General features: G+C 42.3%; 1 protein-coding gene across 3 annotated transcripts in view; it reads right to left on the bottom strand.

Moving 5' to 3' along the window:
- The window catches only part of PHRF1 (PHD and ring finger domains 1), a 111,218-nt gene that overhangs the window by 58,567 nt on the left and 34,911 nt on the right, over positions 1 to 17,740 (bottom strand). For all 3 annotated transcript variants that reach the window (XM_073604911.1, XM_073604913.1, XM_073604912.1), the window contains exons 4-6: positions 9,403 to 9,614; positions 5,608 to 5,691; positions 3,972 to 4,087 (exon numbers count right to left, since the gene is read on the bottom strand). In XM_073604911.1, the coding sequence (XP_073461012.1) occupies positions 3,972 to 4,087; positions 5,608 to 5,691; positions 9,403 to 9,614 (412 nt within the window). The remainder of the gene's footprint in view (positions 1 to 3,971; positions 4,088 to 5,607; positions 5,692 to 9,402; positions 9,615 to 17,740) is intronic.

Genomic DNA, 17,740 nt, shown 5'->3' with positions numbered 1-17,740 from the left:
TCATTCACAGCTTGTTCACGCACATGTTCATTGTTTCCGCACTGAATCTTGGGAAGCCTGACACTAAGCTCCCAGGAGACAGTGCGGCGCCGGGGAAAGGCAATAAACACGCCTACTCCCATGGGAGGAGAGACAGGAAGTGCCACAATAAAGTACAATATAAAGGTAATTACAGCGATAAAAAAAATTTTCGTGTGGCATTTGAACATCTATGCAATTAACTGAAGGGGGTAAGATTAAGTTAAAAATTTGAGTGGAACCCCGCTTAAAAAAAAAAAAAAAACACACACAGGACGCACATTAACCACATCCCGACTGTAGGACATCCATGGTTTGCAGTGATTATGAAAATTTTCAACTGGCGATTCCCTGTTCAGCAGAAGTGATCACTTCTGAGGGTGGCGGAAGGGGTCGGGTCACCCTCCCAGCGTTTCCTGGGCTCTGGCGTCCGATCATGTGGCCCAGGAAAGATGCGACTGGCGGCGACAGCTGCACAAAACAGATAGAGAGGAGCCAACGTTCCTCCCTCTCTGTGACCCCACGGAAACAAGAAGTGACCTCTGTTTACCTGACCATTAGCAGCCGATCAGACCGATCTGTGTCTGATCAGCTGCATTGGAGGCCAGAGGTGAGATTTGGGGTCTGAAAGAGTAAGTACTATAGTTTGCTGACATTCCACGGGCGGATGCAATTTTAAAGTGTGACATGTTAGGTATCTATTTACTCGGCGTAACATCTTTTAGATTTCACAAAACTAGGTATTATGTTGCATTTCTGTGCAATAAAATTCAACAACCACTTTAATACAGGGCACATTTACCCCCTTCCTATCCAGGACAATTTTCAGCACTGTTGCACTTGAATGACAATTGCGTGGTCATGCAACACTGTACCCAAACTAAAATTTTTATCATTTTGTTCACACTAGAGCTTTCTTTTGGAGGCATGTAGTCACCCCTGGGTTTTTGTTTTTTAGCAAAAAAAAAAAAGTTTTTGTTTGTTATAAAATTTTGCAAATAATTGGTCTTCATAAAATTAGCCCAAACTGTATTCTGCTACATTTCTTTGGTGAAAATAACCCAAATCAGTGTTTATTATTTAGTCTGTAGGAAAGTTTATTTAGTCCACAAACTATGGTATAAAAATAGATCAATCCTGAAGTACTGACAGACTATTTCTTAAGGTCCTAAACTGCCAGGACAGTACAGATACCCCCTAAATGACCCTTTTTGGAAAGTAGATGGTCCAATTTATTTAGTAAGCGGCATGGTGGGCTTTTTGAAATTGTAATTTGTCATAATTTTTTGGAAAAGAAATTAAATATTTTTTTTATTCATTTTTACATACTGTCACCAGTGTAGTACAGCATCATCATTACTGGTGTGGCGGTGATCAGGGACAGTGATTTTGTTTTTACAATTTATTTTTAACACACTGAGACCAGAGCAATGTAACATTGTACTACTCTGGGAAAGTGATCAGGATTTTTTTTTTTTTTTATACACTAGGTTTGCTTATAGCAGTGAATTACATTGCTATAAGCAAGCATTTTACTGAATGAAACCGATTCAGTTTGTTTTGTTGTGATTATATGTGATTGGTCAAATCTAATCACATGGCACAGATGGACTGTGATTGGCCCTGTCTGTACCATGTGATCAAATTGATCAATCACAGCTAGCAACACAATTGTACACAATGGATGGGATGAAAAGAAGCCACCTATTGAGAACAACTGCCATGTGACCTGCTGTGATTGGTCACATGGTATCTGCAGCCAGCCGGTACACTGATCAGTCATCGACTGTGTTCCGTGGACACAGCCAGCGACAGATCGCACCGCCGCGCAAGCATTGCTTTCTGGCAGGATGTCAGGAGCATCCAGTTAGGTTAGAAGCATAATGAAATAAAAGGTCTGGTGTCACCCCAACATCACCTTCATCCCAATACAATACATATATACAAAGGATTCGCCCTGGGACTTTAAATGAGGAGCGTATGGTTAGCCAAGAAACATATCATGAGTATATAAAAAGTAGATTTATTGCAAATTGTCATGCATGTGCAACACGACAGCAGTAGATGCAGACCGATAGTCAAACGGCCTGCATCTACTGCAGTTTAAAATCCTAGGGTGAATCCTTTGTATATACATCCAGTTAGGATGGGAAAGCCATCGCCCTGCTGCCATTATGCTATAGGCCAGTGGGAAGGTATTAAAGAGGATTTTTTCCAAAGAAATAGCATTTGAAAAACCGCAGCACAAATACCACATGACATAAAAAATTGCAACACCCATCATTTTATTCTATAGGGCCTCTGCTAAAAAAAATATATAATATGTTTGGGGGTTCAAAGTAGTTTTCTAGCAAAAAATGATTTTTACATGAAGGAGAGAAGTGTCAGAATTGGCCTGGAGGTATTCCTATTAAAAGCATTAAATCTGAACTCCCATTCAGTTTTAGTGAAAAGAAAATTGAATGATCAATCCCAGCATAGATCATTCCTCTGTACCATGTTGCTCTGTTCCCTGCAGATCCCCTGATATTCTGGGTTTAAGTTGTAGCTTTGTGACACTCTGTATATCCTGCTGATATCTGTTCCTTTCACAGCCACTTCTGCAGCATTTCTAGAGCCTAACACACTCCCCTCTGTAGTCTTTCAGATTCTGAAAATGATAACTCTTCCTTCACAGTTCTGATGGTGGGTGTGATAGAATACATCCCAATTAGCATTCAGTCCCTCCCAGTCACACCTACAGGAAGAGTCCAAACCTCCCAAGTCCTGCCTCACAGATCACATTATTATTTAAGAAGCAAACGCCTTCATACACAGCCTGTTCTGAAAGCTAGCTGTGCTGCTGCTGGGCAGGATTGAGTGGATCACAATAAGAATTCAATCCTGCCCAGTTAAATATGCTGACCAGTGTGGACAGGGAAAGTCCCATCCCTCAGATCCCGCCCTCCCAGAGCCCTGCTCTCATGAAGTGATTCATTTACATTAGAGCCCTTGCACACTGGGGCGGTTTGCAGGTGCTATTGCGCTAATAATAGCGCCTGCAAACCGCCCCGAAAGTGCCGCTGCTTTCATTCCAGTGTGAAAGCCCCGAGGGCTTGCACACTGGAGCGATGCGCTGGCAGGACGGTAAAAAAAGTCCTGCCAGCAGCATCTTTGGAGCGGTGTGTATACCGCTCCTTTACCGCTCCTGCCCATTGAAATCAATGGGATGGCGCGGCTATACCGCCGGCAAAGCGCCTCTGGGTATTTAACCCTTTCTCAGCCGCTAGCGGGGGGTAAAACCGCTGTAAACAAATATGCACTCCTATGGTATCAGACACCCATCACTTATCTCCAGGCCACGGAACAGGGTATATAAGGAGAGAAGGCTCCAATAGTGTAAAACAGTATAAAAACTCTATTAAAATATTTTGATTGCATTTACATGATTCATGTGAAAAAAAAAAAAAAAAAAAAAAAAAATCGCCTTGTAAAATAATCTTTGCTGGCAAACAAACAGTAACAGTCCACCCACGCTCCCGGGGTCAGTGGGGACACAGTGATGTCAGCACGCAGCCTCGCCCAACACCCAGGAACGTCATCCGGAGGCCACGCTTCCTTGTGACGTCACCACCCCATCATGCCCCGATCAGTGACGTCACAAGGGGGCGTGGCCTGCCAGGCTGCATGCTTGGATAAGGGTCTGGTATGCTCTTTGGGGCGGAACCCCATGCCCAATTTTTCTTCCATTTTGGCGAGGGTTTCCCTTCAAGAACCTCAGCGTACAAGCCGCACCTCAAGTCAGATCATCATGACCTGACTTGTAGTGCAACCTCTATTTAAATCAATGGGTTCTCATCGTCTGACACTGCTAAAAGCAGCTGAAAAACGCCCTGTGTGTTTAGGCCTCATGCCTAAAGATTAAAAAGACTTTAGCAGACCATGTAAAAATAGGCTGACACCAAAGTGCTTACCCAGCGTCACAGCCATCACAAAGTAGCAGTCTGTCTTCGCGGTCACTGTGCCCACAAACCTCACAGTTTGTTGGATCCTCTTCCTCTTCAGTCAGGTTTTTGTTTTGTATAGAAACCTAAAAGGGGAAAAAATGTTGGTAATACATGCTATAATTTGCACACAATTTTTGCTTGATTTGATGTAGATATTGCTCAGTACTTTCTAACATGAAACGGTTCACATCACATTCTGGGCAATATAGTTTTCTGGGCAGTTAAGGAGGTTTTTGATGCAATCAATGTCTCTGCTGAATGATGGCTAAAACTAATTGTATTATCAAATTGCATTTAAACCTGTTAAAATTATGTCTGCTTTGTATATTGCAAAGATTTAATCAGAGTTTTCTGCCGGTTCCTACCCACTGAAGCTGCTCTAGATTTCATATGAACACTCTTTCTCTATATTCTGTAGAGGCAATTGAGAGTAATGTATCCTGAGAGTTAGGTCTCTTTCACACTTGTGAGACCTGAAAGTCAGGTGACTTGAAGCAATGCCTGTGTAATCTTGAGGTCTATGGATCTCAAGTCGCATCAAAGTTGGACCAAAGCAGTGCAGGGACTACTTTGAAGCTGCTGCGACTTGAAGTTGCACAGATATAAAAATGGTACTTATTGGAAATCATGGGGTACGACATGTCATGCGACTTTGCAGTCCCAGGACAAGTCGCACAAGTGTGAAAGGGGCCTTAGTGGCATAGACTGCTTCTAATGCAGCAATGGCCACTTTTCAAAAGTTGTGCAAAAAAGTGTTAAAAGGCCCCTTTCACACTTGTACGACCTGAAAGTGATGTGACTTTGCTACAACTTGAAGCAATGCCTGTTTAATCTTGGTCTATGAACCTCAAGTCACAACAAAGTTGGACCAAAGTAGTGCAAGGACTGCTTTGAAGTCATGCGACTTTGCAGTCCCAAGTTCCAGGACAAGTTGCACAAGTGTAAAAGGGACCTAACAGTGAGTGCAATCCTAGACTTTTGTGAATACAAATGTTTTTATTTTTCAAAAGCTGCTATTCAAAGAATAAACTTGACACAGAGCAGCACAGACACTCCCGAAAACGACAGTTTGTTATTTATTCATCAAAAAAATAAAATAAAAAAAGGCAAACCAAAACTTCATCCGGCACATGAGATTACAGTAGGCCAATACCAATACAAAATCTGGTACTTAAACTAGCTTTAGCTAAAATATTTTATTTTTATGGAGCAAATAACTGCATTAACTTGGTGCTTTTTAGATCTACTTGGATTTCTGCTTCAAGATCATCACCATTATACACTAGCTTCCGTTAAAACCTTTAATTCTTTTCCATGAAACAAAAACCTGCAGTAACTGTATTCAATGGTGCTTTTTATATCCAACGCAATCACTAGTGTAATTAAAATATTTTTTATTAACAATAAAACTGATAAAATAACTTAAAATAAAATGCATGTTCACATAATGAAGTAATACAAGTTTAAAAAAAAAAATCCTGTGCAGATTTCAAGAATCTGCATCGTTTAAAGTTATAATGTTCACACATACATCTAAACAATGACGAAAATGTTTTAATTTACATTCTAACCCTACACGGTAAATCAGATAAAAGGAAATCACCTTTTTTAGGATCTCACCACCATAGTGTGCCCGAATATGAATGCAGGAGAAAGTGATTCTGTCCACAGGGCAAGAATTGGCATTCTGCAGAAAACACAATTATAAAATTAGCAGCAGGATCAACAAGGCAACAGAAATGTCCTAATATATGCAATTGCATAATTTTGGATTGGAAAATCTCACAAATAGAGTCTACCTATTGAATTGTCTACCTGTACCTGAGTCTACCTGTATTGAATTGTATTGTAACTGTACTGTCTTCCATTATTATGTAAAGAGCTGCACAAACTTTGCACTATATAAATTCTGTAAAACAACAATGGATAATGAATATATGCAGTTCTAATCTCAACCTTACAGAATAATCCTAGCGCCATCATAAGTGTGATTAGGAAAAAAATAAACTCAAATGGGGCAAAAAATAGTATTTTTTCGTCATACTTACCTGTAAAATCCTTTTCTTTGAATACATCATGGGACACAGAGTCAGGCTAATATTCATTACCTGCTGGGACGTCCCAGAGCAATAACCTTGAGGGGAGGGAGACACCCTGCCAAACAATAGCCATCAGACCTTATATGGCAGCCCGCAGTACACTGCGGCCGAAAGCCGATTCCTCGGCTGCTCGAACATCCACTTGATAAAACTTTGTGAATGTATGCACTGAAGACCAGGTAGCAGCCTTACAAATCTGAGAAAAAGATACCTGATGGCGAAAAGCCCAGGAGGTTCCTACACCCCTGGTAGAATAGGGTCTCACCCTAAAAGGGAGGAGCTTTACGTTTTAGACCGTAGGCCTGAATGGTCAATTGACGGACCCAATTGGCAATGGATGCTGCCTGACCCTTCTTGGGTCCTTTTGTTAAAACAAAAAAAAAGTCTGATCTTCGGATTGCCACAGAGTTAGACAAATAAACCTTGACAACATCCAATGAATGCAGTCGTCTCTCTTTCACCGAGTGAGGCTGAGAGAAAAAAGGCGGCAAAATAATGTCTTGATTTAAAATGAAAGGCCGACACCACTTTTGGCAAAAAGGATGGAACAGGTCGTAACACTACCCTGTCGTGGTGAAGGATCAAGTATGGTTCCCTGCACGAAAGGGCCGCCAACCCCAACACCCTTTTAGCCGAGGTGATGGCCATCAGGATGGCTAGCTTGCGTAACAGCAAGTCTAATGGAATTTCCTTAATATTTTAAAATGGCTGTTTCTATAACACAGACAGCACCAAATTCAAGAGGCCCCAGGGATCCCAAAGAGGACCAGGGGGGCTCAGTCACCTCTGCAAGAGGCAACTTAAAGCCAGGGTGAACCATTTTGGTCAGAGTTGGGATCAAAAGCCTCTGCGAGTGAGAGGCAGACATCAGCTGGATGTCTTCTTGTGCAGAAGCAGACTCATCTGCTGGGCCCTCCACAGAATCCTGAGCTTTTAGCTCTTCCCCATCCTCAACCCATTCCTGCTACAGACTAGGAGGCTCCGGGGAGGGGGATCTGTCATGCTTCTTGCCACCTTGCGGGATGGAGGCAATCCTGCCAGCAATCCTGTGCTCTAACCCAGCTAGGGCCAAGGACAGTTCATCCTTGGTGATAAAGGGTGAAGCAGCAGCGTTGACTGTAGGCACAATACCAGATAGGCAGAGCGGCTCAGATTGCCCGGAAGCCTCTGGTCCTTCAGGGGATACAACACTAAGGATACGACTAGGTTCATCAGGAACTATTGACGACATAGGTGTGCCCTTCCCTGTAGTGTTAGTCCCGCTCCTTATTTTTGAAGACATTTACTAGCCACAAAAAGAGTACTTGGGTGTAGTATTTAAAACACCTCAGAAGGGAGACCCTTTAATGGGGTTCACCAAGCCCCTATGTAACAATCCTGCTAAGCACCTTTAGCCTGCCAAGCAACACTTAGTGACTCAGATGACCCGGGTAAGGAGAAATGAACCGCTGCAAGTGCCTGTACAGAGCATGCTCTGTGTCCCACAGCTGCCTTCCAGCGGCGCCTTTGCCAATGCATGTGCGCCATGGCCGCCAAACAACTGCTGAGCACAGCAGTACTTTTGCGAACGCACGTGCGCCATGGTGAACCAAGGCGAAATGGTGCACCATCTTGCATCATACAGGTAAAAAACAGCCAGACAAAAGCAAAAAAAGGTACACTTTGCAAACACCCACAGCTAGTCCAAAACTCTCCCGTATGGTCACTGCGCACAGGTGTCCAGCCTCTAGCTAGCTTGACTGATTGTTACAATCACTGGGACACCCCACAATAATAAAAGGGGTTTCACTTACACGTCCAGGCGCAGGGCAGCTTAGAAACTAAGAGCCCAATCTTCACCCTTCACAGTGGGTTCCTGTGACTTGAATACTTTCAAGGACTGGGTACCCTTTTCATGTTTAGCGTCCACTCCCTTGGACCTGTACACCACCTTGCAGGAATGCCTTAGCGCTGTGGTGTCCAGGATTCCACTGCGCAGGGTCCAGCGCCCGGAGGCCGCATTACAGGCAAAACCTTGCAGGATCTTGAGTCTTCTTTGTGAGGCTAGGGTACCATTTATCTAGCAAGTAAAGCCTGTGTCAAATGGATCCGATCAGTCAATCCCTTGATTCATTTAAGAACAGTTTGTGGAACAAGAGACCTGGAGCTCAGAGAGCTCAAACAAACCGTGCCATCCACCTTGCAGACACTGGTAAAAAAAACTGAAGTACTTCCTGTATTGGAGGGGGTTATATATGGGAATCACTTCCTGTCTAAAGACCTTTGGTCTACCAGTGTCCATTCACCTGGAGATGGAGTATAACCCAGCAGGTAATAAATATTAGCCTGACTCTGTGTCCCATGATGTATGAAAAAGAAAAGAATAAAGTCTCAAGGTAAATAAGTCCAATCAGGGAGAATCACTTGTATGATGGTTGCAGCTCTTCCAGCAGAGTATTGGATGATCCCTGTGCACTACACATCCATTTGCCAGCATTTTTGGCTGCTTTCCATAGAGTCCTGCTAGTGACTTAAGACAGATAATGAACCTGCCTTTCTTCTACTTTTGGGAGTGGATTTTTAACCATTTTTAAACAGTTTTTAATAAGCTGATATGGTGGTGCCTTCTCTTTGTTGTTTAGAAGTGCAAGGCTTGATTTACAACGCAGAAGAGATTCTAGTGCAGTGTTTTTGGCGAGGGAAGTGCTGCAATGTCAAACTTCAACTGTAGAGTATCAACCAAGTCTTACAGCTCAGTACACATTTTCAGGCAAGTAGCCTATTAAATGTGTCCCCACAAAAAAAAAAAAAAAAAAAAAAACACAACCACACAACCCCACAAAACAAAAACACAGCATGAACAAGTCCAAAAAGATTCAGTCTGACACTTTATAGAAAATCTTACAAGAAGCTTGGATGCAATGATTATTATCTGCCCCCTCCCCCCACATTTGACCAAAATCAACACGCTTACCATAGAACAATGACTACAGCCTCAGTATATATGGTTATTTCAATAAAAAGGGATGATGCATATTGTAAACAGCACACTCTCTAAACATTTTACACAACTCTCATCATTTACAACATTTGGGCTGGTAAACACTCTCACCCTAAATATGACCACCTCACATTTTATGCAAGTTTGAAAAAAAATGTCCAAAACCAGCTAAGTGGCATTTAAATAATAAAGTGAAATCAAATCAGCACACAAAACTTACACCACCAGCCATATTACAAGAACAAAAGAGGATAGATTAGCAGACTTCATAAGGGACCATATCTCTCATCAGTGTAGATGTGTACATGCCGTAACTAACCTTAGACCACTCTGCGATGCAGTCCAGGCAGAAGTAATGGTTGCAATTTTCTGGGGTTCCCACAACCTGGTCTCTGAAGCCATTCAGACAGATGGGACAGTTCTCTCTTTCCTCATCTGAGCTCACACCATCATTCAAATCTGCTGCAGAAAGAGCAGGTTCTGAGCTTTGTAAAGGCAGCTCTTCTTCTTCTTCATCCTCTTCCTCTGAATCTAACAGATTTATTTATAACATTTATTAAAATGTATGATGGATAAAGGTTTAAGACAGTTGAAAAACAAATGCATATAAAAGGTACAACTTTAACAGCACAATCATGTACAGGTGTGCTCATAAGTTTACATACCCTGGGTGAATTTATGATTTCTTGGCCATTTTTCAGAGAATATGAATAACACAAACATTTTTCACTCATGGTTAGTATTTGGCTGAAGTCATTTATTATCAACTGTGTTTACTCTTTAACTCACAATGGCAACAGAAACTACCGAAATGACCCTGATCAAGTTTACATACCCTGGTGATTTTGGCCTGATAAGATGCACACAAGTTGACACAAAAGGGTTTGAATGGCTATTAAAAGGTAACCACCCTCCCCTGTGATCGGTTTTCTTGAAATGTGTGTGTGGGGTCAATGAGTTTCTGGACTACTGACAGACCCTTGCATCTGTCATCCAGTGCTTCACTGACGTTTCTGGATTCTGAGTCATGGGGAAAGCAAAAGATTTGTCAAAGGACCTGCGGGAAAAGGTAGTTGAACTGTATAAAACAGGAAAGGGATATAAAAAGATATCCAAGGAATTGAGAATGCCAATCAAACTCTAATCAAGAAGTGGAAAATGAGGGGTTCTGTTGAAACCAAACCACGGTCAGGTAGACCAACTAAAATTTCAGCCACAACTGCCAGGAAAATTGTTCGGGATGCAAAGGAAAACCCACAAATAACTTCAGATGAAATGCAGGACTCTCTGAAAACATGTGGTGTAGCCGTTTCAAGATGCACAACAAGGAGGCACTTGAAGAAAGAAGGGCTACATGGTCAAGTCGCCAGAAGAAAGTCATTACTACGCAAATGCCACAAACTATCCGCTTACAATACACCAAACAGAAAGGGAGAGGTATTGTTGCGCTACTAAGAAAAGTTACTCTTAAAAGTGTAAGTCAGCAGCCAGCATCACCAGTATGATAACCGTATACAAAATATGATAAATAAATGCAGCGCTAAGTGTCATTAAACATGCGTTTTCAGTGACTATACAGAAATATCACCTTATTTATGAAAGGTGATATTTCTGTATAGTCACTGAATACACCAAACAGCACAGAGACAAGCCTCAAACCTTCTGGCACAAAGTCATTTGGAGTCACGAGACAAAAATTGAGCTTTTTGGCCACAACCATAAATGCTTCATTTGGAGAGGAGTCAACAAGGCCTATGACAAAAAGTACATCATTCATACTGTGAAACACAGAGGTGGATCGCTGAAGGTTTTGGGGGATGTGTGAGCTACAAAGGCACAGGAAATTTGGTCAAAATTGATAGCAAGATGAATGCAGTATGTTATCAGAAAATACTGACGGAACATTTCCATTCATCAGCCAGGAAGCTGCACATGGGACGTACTTGGATATTTCAAACATGACAATGATCCAAAACACAAAGCCAAGTCAACCTGTCATTGGTTAAAGCAGAATAAAGTGAAGGTTCTGGAGTGGCCATCTCAGTCTCCTGACCTCAATATCATTGAGCCGCTCTGGGGAGATCTCAAAACGTGCAGTTCATGCAAGACAGCCCATGAAATTACAGGAACTGGTGGCTTTTTGCCAAGGAGAATGGTCAGCTTAAGAAGATAAACAGCCTCATCCACAAAAGACTTCAAGCTGTCATTGATGTTAAAGGGGGCAATACATGGTATTACCAACTGGGGTATGTAAACTTTTGATCAGGGCCATTTGGCTAGTTTCTCTTGTCATTATGATTTAAAAAGAGTAAACAGTTGATTGATAATAAATGGTTTCAGCCAAACACGAACCATGAGTGCAAGAAAAAAGTTTGTGTTATTCATATTCTCTGAAAAATGGCCAAGAAATCAAATTCTGCCAGGGTATGTACACTTATGAGCACAACTGTATACAAAAACAATCTAGACAAGAACTAAGCATAAGGTCTATGGCAGGGGTGTCAAACTATTTCATTTCACTGCAGAAAGTGCAGGGTCTGGAGTCAGCTACTCAAGTATTCTGAATGCCGAGACCATAGGAGGCAAAGACTAGGGGGTGCTGTGTCCGCACAGAGATCTGTTGAAGTTCAGTCCTCCTCTCTGCTGTCGACTGCTGAGACAGAGGGGGGTGGGGGCGGAGACAAGCCTCTCCACGGCTGCACAGGATCTGGCAGAGGAGTTCTGTCCTCCTCTCTGCTGCAGACTTCTGAAAAAAGGTGAGGGTCACATGAAATGGTCTAATAAGTATGTACATTCTTTCATTTGGCCAGGCATTCCTATTTTCCCTCACAGCCCAAAAAAGGTTTGTTCTTTTTTGTGATGGCAGTAAACACATTTAGGGCTACAACGAACAATTATTTTCATAATGAACTGGTTGGCTGATTGTTTTAAGTAATTGTTTGGGTAAAAGCCATAGTATGTAATTTTTTCTTTTAATTCAAATAATTTAACGAAGAGTGTTAGAAACAGAATTAAAAAAAAAAAAAAAAAAAAAAAAAAAAAAACCCTAAAAACTTTACATTAATGTTACACAACTGTACACATTTTTAAAAAGCAGAAAAAAAAAAATAATATATTCTAACAAAAGGTGTACTATCACTTTTCCAGAAACTTTGCACTGGAGTGCAAGATATAGGGTACACGGCAGACACAGATCAAATTTTTTTATTTAAAGCTGAACACCAACTTTTTTAACACTTTACATAGTTTGTTTGGGCCAAGCTGACCCAAACTAACTACGTCCCTCGCTAACATGTGAGGACACTGGATGTTCTGTATAAACTGTATGTAGCTACATCATACCACACTGTGTTCCGGGTTGGAGCGGAGACTTCCTGTCTCATACCCAGAACACACTAGAGCCTTAACAGCATTTAGCCAATCAGAGAAAGCAATGTTTTCTAGCAATGATTGGCTGAGTCAGAGAGATGGGCTGATGTCACAGCCTTTGACTCTAGAATTTCCTGATAGAGGGCAGCACTAATTTGGGCTTGATAAAACACAGTGGACCAACACCAGGAGATGACATGGCTCCCCAAATCATCATGGACTGTGGAAAGTGTTGCATTTCATTGGGAAATCAAGGTCCCAGAATCTGTAGGAAGAGTGGAGAGGCACAGAATCCAAGTTGCATGAGGTTCAGTGTGAAGTTTCCACAGTCAGTGATGATTTGGGGAGCCATGTCTTCTGCTGGTGTTGGTCCACTGTGTTTTATCAAGCCCAAAGTCAGCGCAGCCCCCTACCAGGAAATTCTAAAGCACTTCATGCTTCCCTCTGCTGACCAGCTTTATGGAGTTGACGATTTAATTTTCCAGCAGGACTTGGCACCTGCCCACACTGCCTAAAATTAGCAATACTTGGTTTAAGGATCATGGTATCACTGTGCTTGTTTGGCCAGCAAACTCACCTGACCTGAACCCCATAGAGAATCTGTGGGGTGTTGTCAAGAGGAAGAGGAGACACCAGACCCAACAATGCAGATGAGCTGAAAGTCGCTATCAAAGCAAGTTGGGCTTCCATAACACCTCAGCAGTGCTCCAGGCTGATCACCTCCATGCCAAGCCGCATTGATGCGGTCATTTATGCAAAAGGAGCCCCGACCAGGTATTGAGTGCATACTATATTGTACATACTTTTCAGTAAGCCAACATTTCTGTATTAAAAATCCTTTTTTTTATTGGTCTTATGTAATATTCTAATTTTCTGAGATACTGAATTTTGGGTTTTGCACAAAACTGGTAAACTTTTACTTTAAATGTAATTGTAAAGCCTTAATTTATCTCCAGTCCATCAGCCTCCAGCTTCTCTGGGTTCAGATGCTGATCTTCTCTGCACAGAGCCCTTATATCACTTCCTTCTCCTGCCTAGGTCTACATGTCTCATGAGGCATGACATGTATGAATGGTGTACTGAGCTGTATTGTGTGCTGCACTGTGTATACTGGCAAACAAATAAATGCATTCTGTATGCAGTCCAACTAATTGGCCGATTAGCTAATCGATAATGAAAATCGTTGACAGCTATTTTTACTATCGATTATGTCAATTAGTTATTTTAGCCGTAAACACATTTAAATGTAAACTACTTTATGTCCCTTTCAAAAGGGCTCCATCTGGTCCAGTCAGGGTCACCTGATCTGTGAACTGATCCTCTGCTGAATCTGAGTAGGGCATTTGTGACATCTGTGTCCATTTAGCTTTCCGCAGAGTTTAAAAAAAAACAAAAAAACGCTACTTTATGGACCTCAGTGAGATCTATGGGTGGCAGGATGTAAATGGATTTGCATCTGTTTTAATGAGACTACCTCAAATCCATAAGGTCTAGTTAGAAAAAACAAAACAAACAAAAAAAAGGACAGTTTTCTTCATGTGTTTTTAGGTGTTTTTTCCCACATGAACAGACTCGGAGGTAATCGGGTGTAAACAGATGCAAGTCTGTTTACATCCGGCCGCCCCCATAGACTAACATGCAGCTGTTGATCAGATTGCCTGAAAATAAATGTATTGGACTGCCTGTTTGAAAGGGGCTTTAAAGATAATGGTCATATTTAGGTGTGCCAACATATATACAAATAGGATAGTTCTGGACACTGACAGCCAACGAAAGTTATTTATTTTGCACAGGACTATGCATGCTACCAAGATTCTGAATTGAAGAAATTCACAACTAAATATCACCCATCTGTTAGAAAACAAGTTTGGCATAAGTTTTTTTGAGAAGACAAAACACAATGGAAACATCCTTTAAAAAGCGTATGTAAACTTAGCTGTTCGCCAGCTGCCCCGGGCCCACGCTGAGCTGACAGCAGCGTCTTCAGTACGTTAAAATGTGCAGGAGAGGCAGCAGACAACGGAAGCCCGATAGTAACTATGGGTGACGTCACTTCCCAGGCATTTCACAGCCGTTGTCGGCCGTCTTATCCACACAGCATCCGCCACTGGAGACCGGTGATTTTTGCTTTAGAGCAGGGATATGCAATTAGCGGACCTCCAGCTGTTGCACAACTACAAGTCCCATCATGCCTCTGACTCTGGATGTCATGCTTGTGGCTGTCAGAGTCTTGCTATGCCTCATGAGACTTGTAGTTCTGCAACAGCTGGAGGTCCGCTATTTGCATATTTCTGGCTTTAGATGGTTAGATAGAATAATTTTAGAATGTGCCAGCGAGTAGATTTAGAATTCGTTTTTGGCTTATACTTTAAGACTTGTCAGTTTGTTTCAATATTTTTTTTGCTGTCTATGTCTCATTGGGGAGATTTCTATTCACTTCCTGTCCTAGAGACACAAAACTAAAACGCTCCAAAGTATGGGGAAATCCTTCTTCCTCTCCAGCAGATACTAAAGTAAAGCTCTCTAATGCACAGGGCAATCTGTTTTTAGACAGTTGCCACTGGAACAGGTGTAGGATTTTTCCTTCAGCTCCTACTAGTGAATGAATAACATTCTGGAATTCTCATTACTATCAGTCCCAATGACACTTGTCAACTGGACAAATAGAAGGGTGGATATAAATCAATTTTTTTTTGATTAAAAAAAAAATATTGGATATTTTGGATTTTTATCAAATTTATTTTATTTTCATAAAATGCTTTTGGAGTAAAAAAATCAATCTAAATATAGTTTTATATTTAGGATATATTAATAATTTAGTTTATTCGGCATGAAATGGAGCTTAGTTATGTAGCATGAGGCTGTATATTCTACAATATTTACATTTTTGGTAAACTCATTCAATAAATCCATGGTCTGCAAGCTGAGATAACATGCGCTGCATTGATGCATTCACACAATTTCACAGTAACCATGAGATAAAAAAGTTCAGGAATATTCCTTTATCCCATTGTTTTGCAAATCTATGTACACTACAAACTGTAGGATTGAAAAGAAATGCATCTGTAACAGTGCAAGTGTAAGGAGGAAGGACAACAGTAAAAATGAAAGTTAAACCTCCTATGCAGCTTATAAACCTTGTGATCTTTCTGCACATAGCTCGAAGTGCTTTATTCCTCCCTTGAAGAGCAAAATGGCATCAGACCGTAAAAGACAACCCAGTTTGAGAATATTTACTAACCTGACAGCTTATTATTCTAAATAGGAAACCTTCATTTTGTTTGCAAATATTAAAGATCCTAACTACCAGCAAGAATAATTCCTTGCATTTAAAGAGAAACTCATTTCAGATCCATCATGCTGGTTAGCGGGCATCCACTCACCTGCTGCCACCATGTCCCTCTCCTTGTTGTGTCACTGCCGCATCACCAGCCGTCCCATTAAAGTGAATGGGATGGTCGGTGAGTCAACAGCTGGTCAGAGAAGGAGCCGCTGCAGGACAGAGATGACAGTTGCTCTTTAACCACTTGCCCACCAGGCCAATTCTGACATTTCTCTCCTACATGTAAATATTTTTTGCTAGAAAATTACACAGAACTCCCAAACATTATATATTTTTTTTTAGCAGAGACCCTAGAGAATACAATGGCAGTCATTGCAAATTTTTATCTTGCACGGTATTTGCGCAGCAATATTTCAAACGCTTATTTTCTTGGAAAAAAAACAGTTCCATGCTTTAAAAAAAAAAAAAAAAAAAACAGTAAAGTTAGCCAAATTTTTTTGCATAAATTGAAAGAGGGGGGGCGTGGCCTAGCGCGGCATGTGAACAGACCTGTTCACCGGAGCTCCCGCTGTTGATCCTGAGACCGATCCTTTCCTCGCCTGTCCAGACGCCCAAAAGTCACGGTACCGGTACCTACAGCCTCCCTGACATCCCAGGCCACAGTAACAGCACCAGACTGGGGCATGATGACCCGAGGGAACCGCGGAGAACAAGCGGCCTCGGCCGCGGCTGACTTCCAAGATGGCGCCTGGTGATCTCAGCCTCAGAGAACACCACGAGGCCAGGAAAAGAAAACGGAGCAGGGGGGTAAGTCACAGAAACCCCCTAAGACTAAAGATCAGCCCAGGGATATGCTCTACTATGCCCAGAAGTTAGCGGGCTCAGCAGAATCCACACAGAGCAGCACACAGCTTCCTGCAGCTTCTATGGGACAGGCAGGCGGGGGGGACACAGACAGGCCAGAAGACACTGACACTATGGAGTCTGTACCTGATCCTATGCCAGGCCTGTTTGATATGCAAGTGGAGGACACCCCCCAGCCCACGCTGAGTGAAATACTCCATGCAGTTCACAGATATACTGCTTCCGTGGATGACCTTAAAGAGAAGTTTGGAGGGCTGAAGGAGACTGTCTCCCTCCTCCGTCAGGACATTCAGAAAATTAGAGAGAGAACCACGGCAGTGGAGGGGAGGGTCAGTGATATAGAAGACCAGATGCCCCACTTGAACAGGGATGTGAGGGGAGCCGCACAGCATGCACGCCAAGCCTTTGAAAAGACCGACGACATCGAGAACCGCCTGCGACGCAACAATGTACGTATAGTTGGGCTACCAGAGAAAGTTGAGGGCAGAGACCCCACGGTGTTTGTTGAGGAATGGCTGCAGAATATATTTGGCAAAGAGGCATTTTCGCCACTGTATGCGGTAGAACGGGCGCATCGAGTACCACCAAGACCTCTCCTGCCTGGCAACCCCCCCAGAGCGATGCTGGCCAGGCTTCTCAACTATAGGGACCGTGAACTGGTTCTAAGGTTAGCCAGAGAAAAGGGGACTGTGCAGTTTAATGGTACCAAAATATCCTTCTACCCTGACTTCTCAGCCGAAGTGCAGCGCAGAAGATCTAAGTTTGCTGACGTCAAAAAAAGGCTACAACGACTGCAACTCAAATATGCAATGCTGTTCCCCGCTAAGCTGAGAGTCACGGCCGGAGATCAGAATCACTTTTTTAAAACCGCACAAGATGCAGCAGAATGGCTGGACCAGAACGAACAAGATCTACAACGCCGCAGACGTGAAAATGAGGAAAGCTGATTTCAACTAACCAACTTACTCCATGCATAAAAAGGGCGCATACATTCCACTTCTTATAATGCTCCTTACACAGAGGACGTTTCCTTATCATCCAGTGACAGCGATTGAACACCAAATCTTACAGAGCTCGGCACATTTCTTGTCTAACCAACCTGGTGGGCTGTTAATGTGCCTCACCTCCGCACAATACAAGT

This window comes from Aquarana catesbeiana, linkage group LG11, assembly GCF_042186555.1.
Source record: "Aquarana catesbeiana isolate 2022-GZ linkage group LG11, ASM4218655v1, whole genome shotgun sequence".
In the NCBI taxonomy this organism is placed as follows: domain Eukaryota; kingdom Metazoa; phylum Chordata; class Amphibia; order Anura; family Ranidae; genus Aquarana; species Aquarana catesbeiana.
The sequence above is the reverse complement of the archived record's forward strand: the minus strand, read 5'-3'. Positions and strand labels throughout refer to the sequence as shown.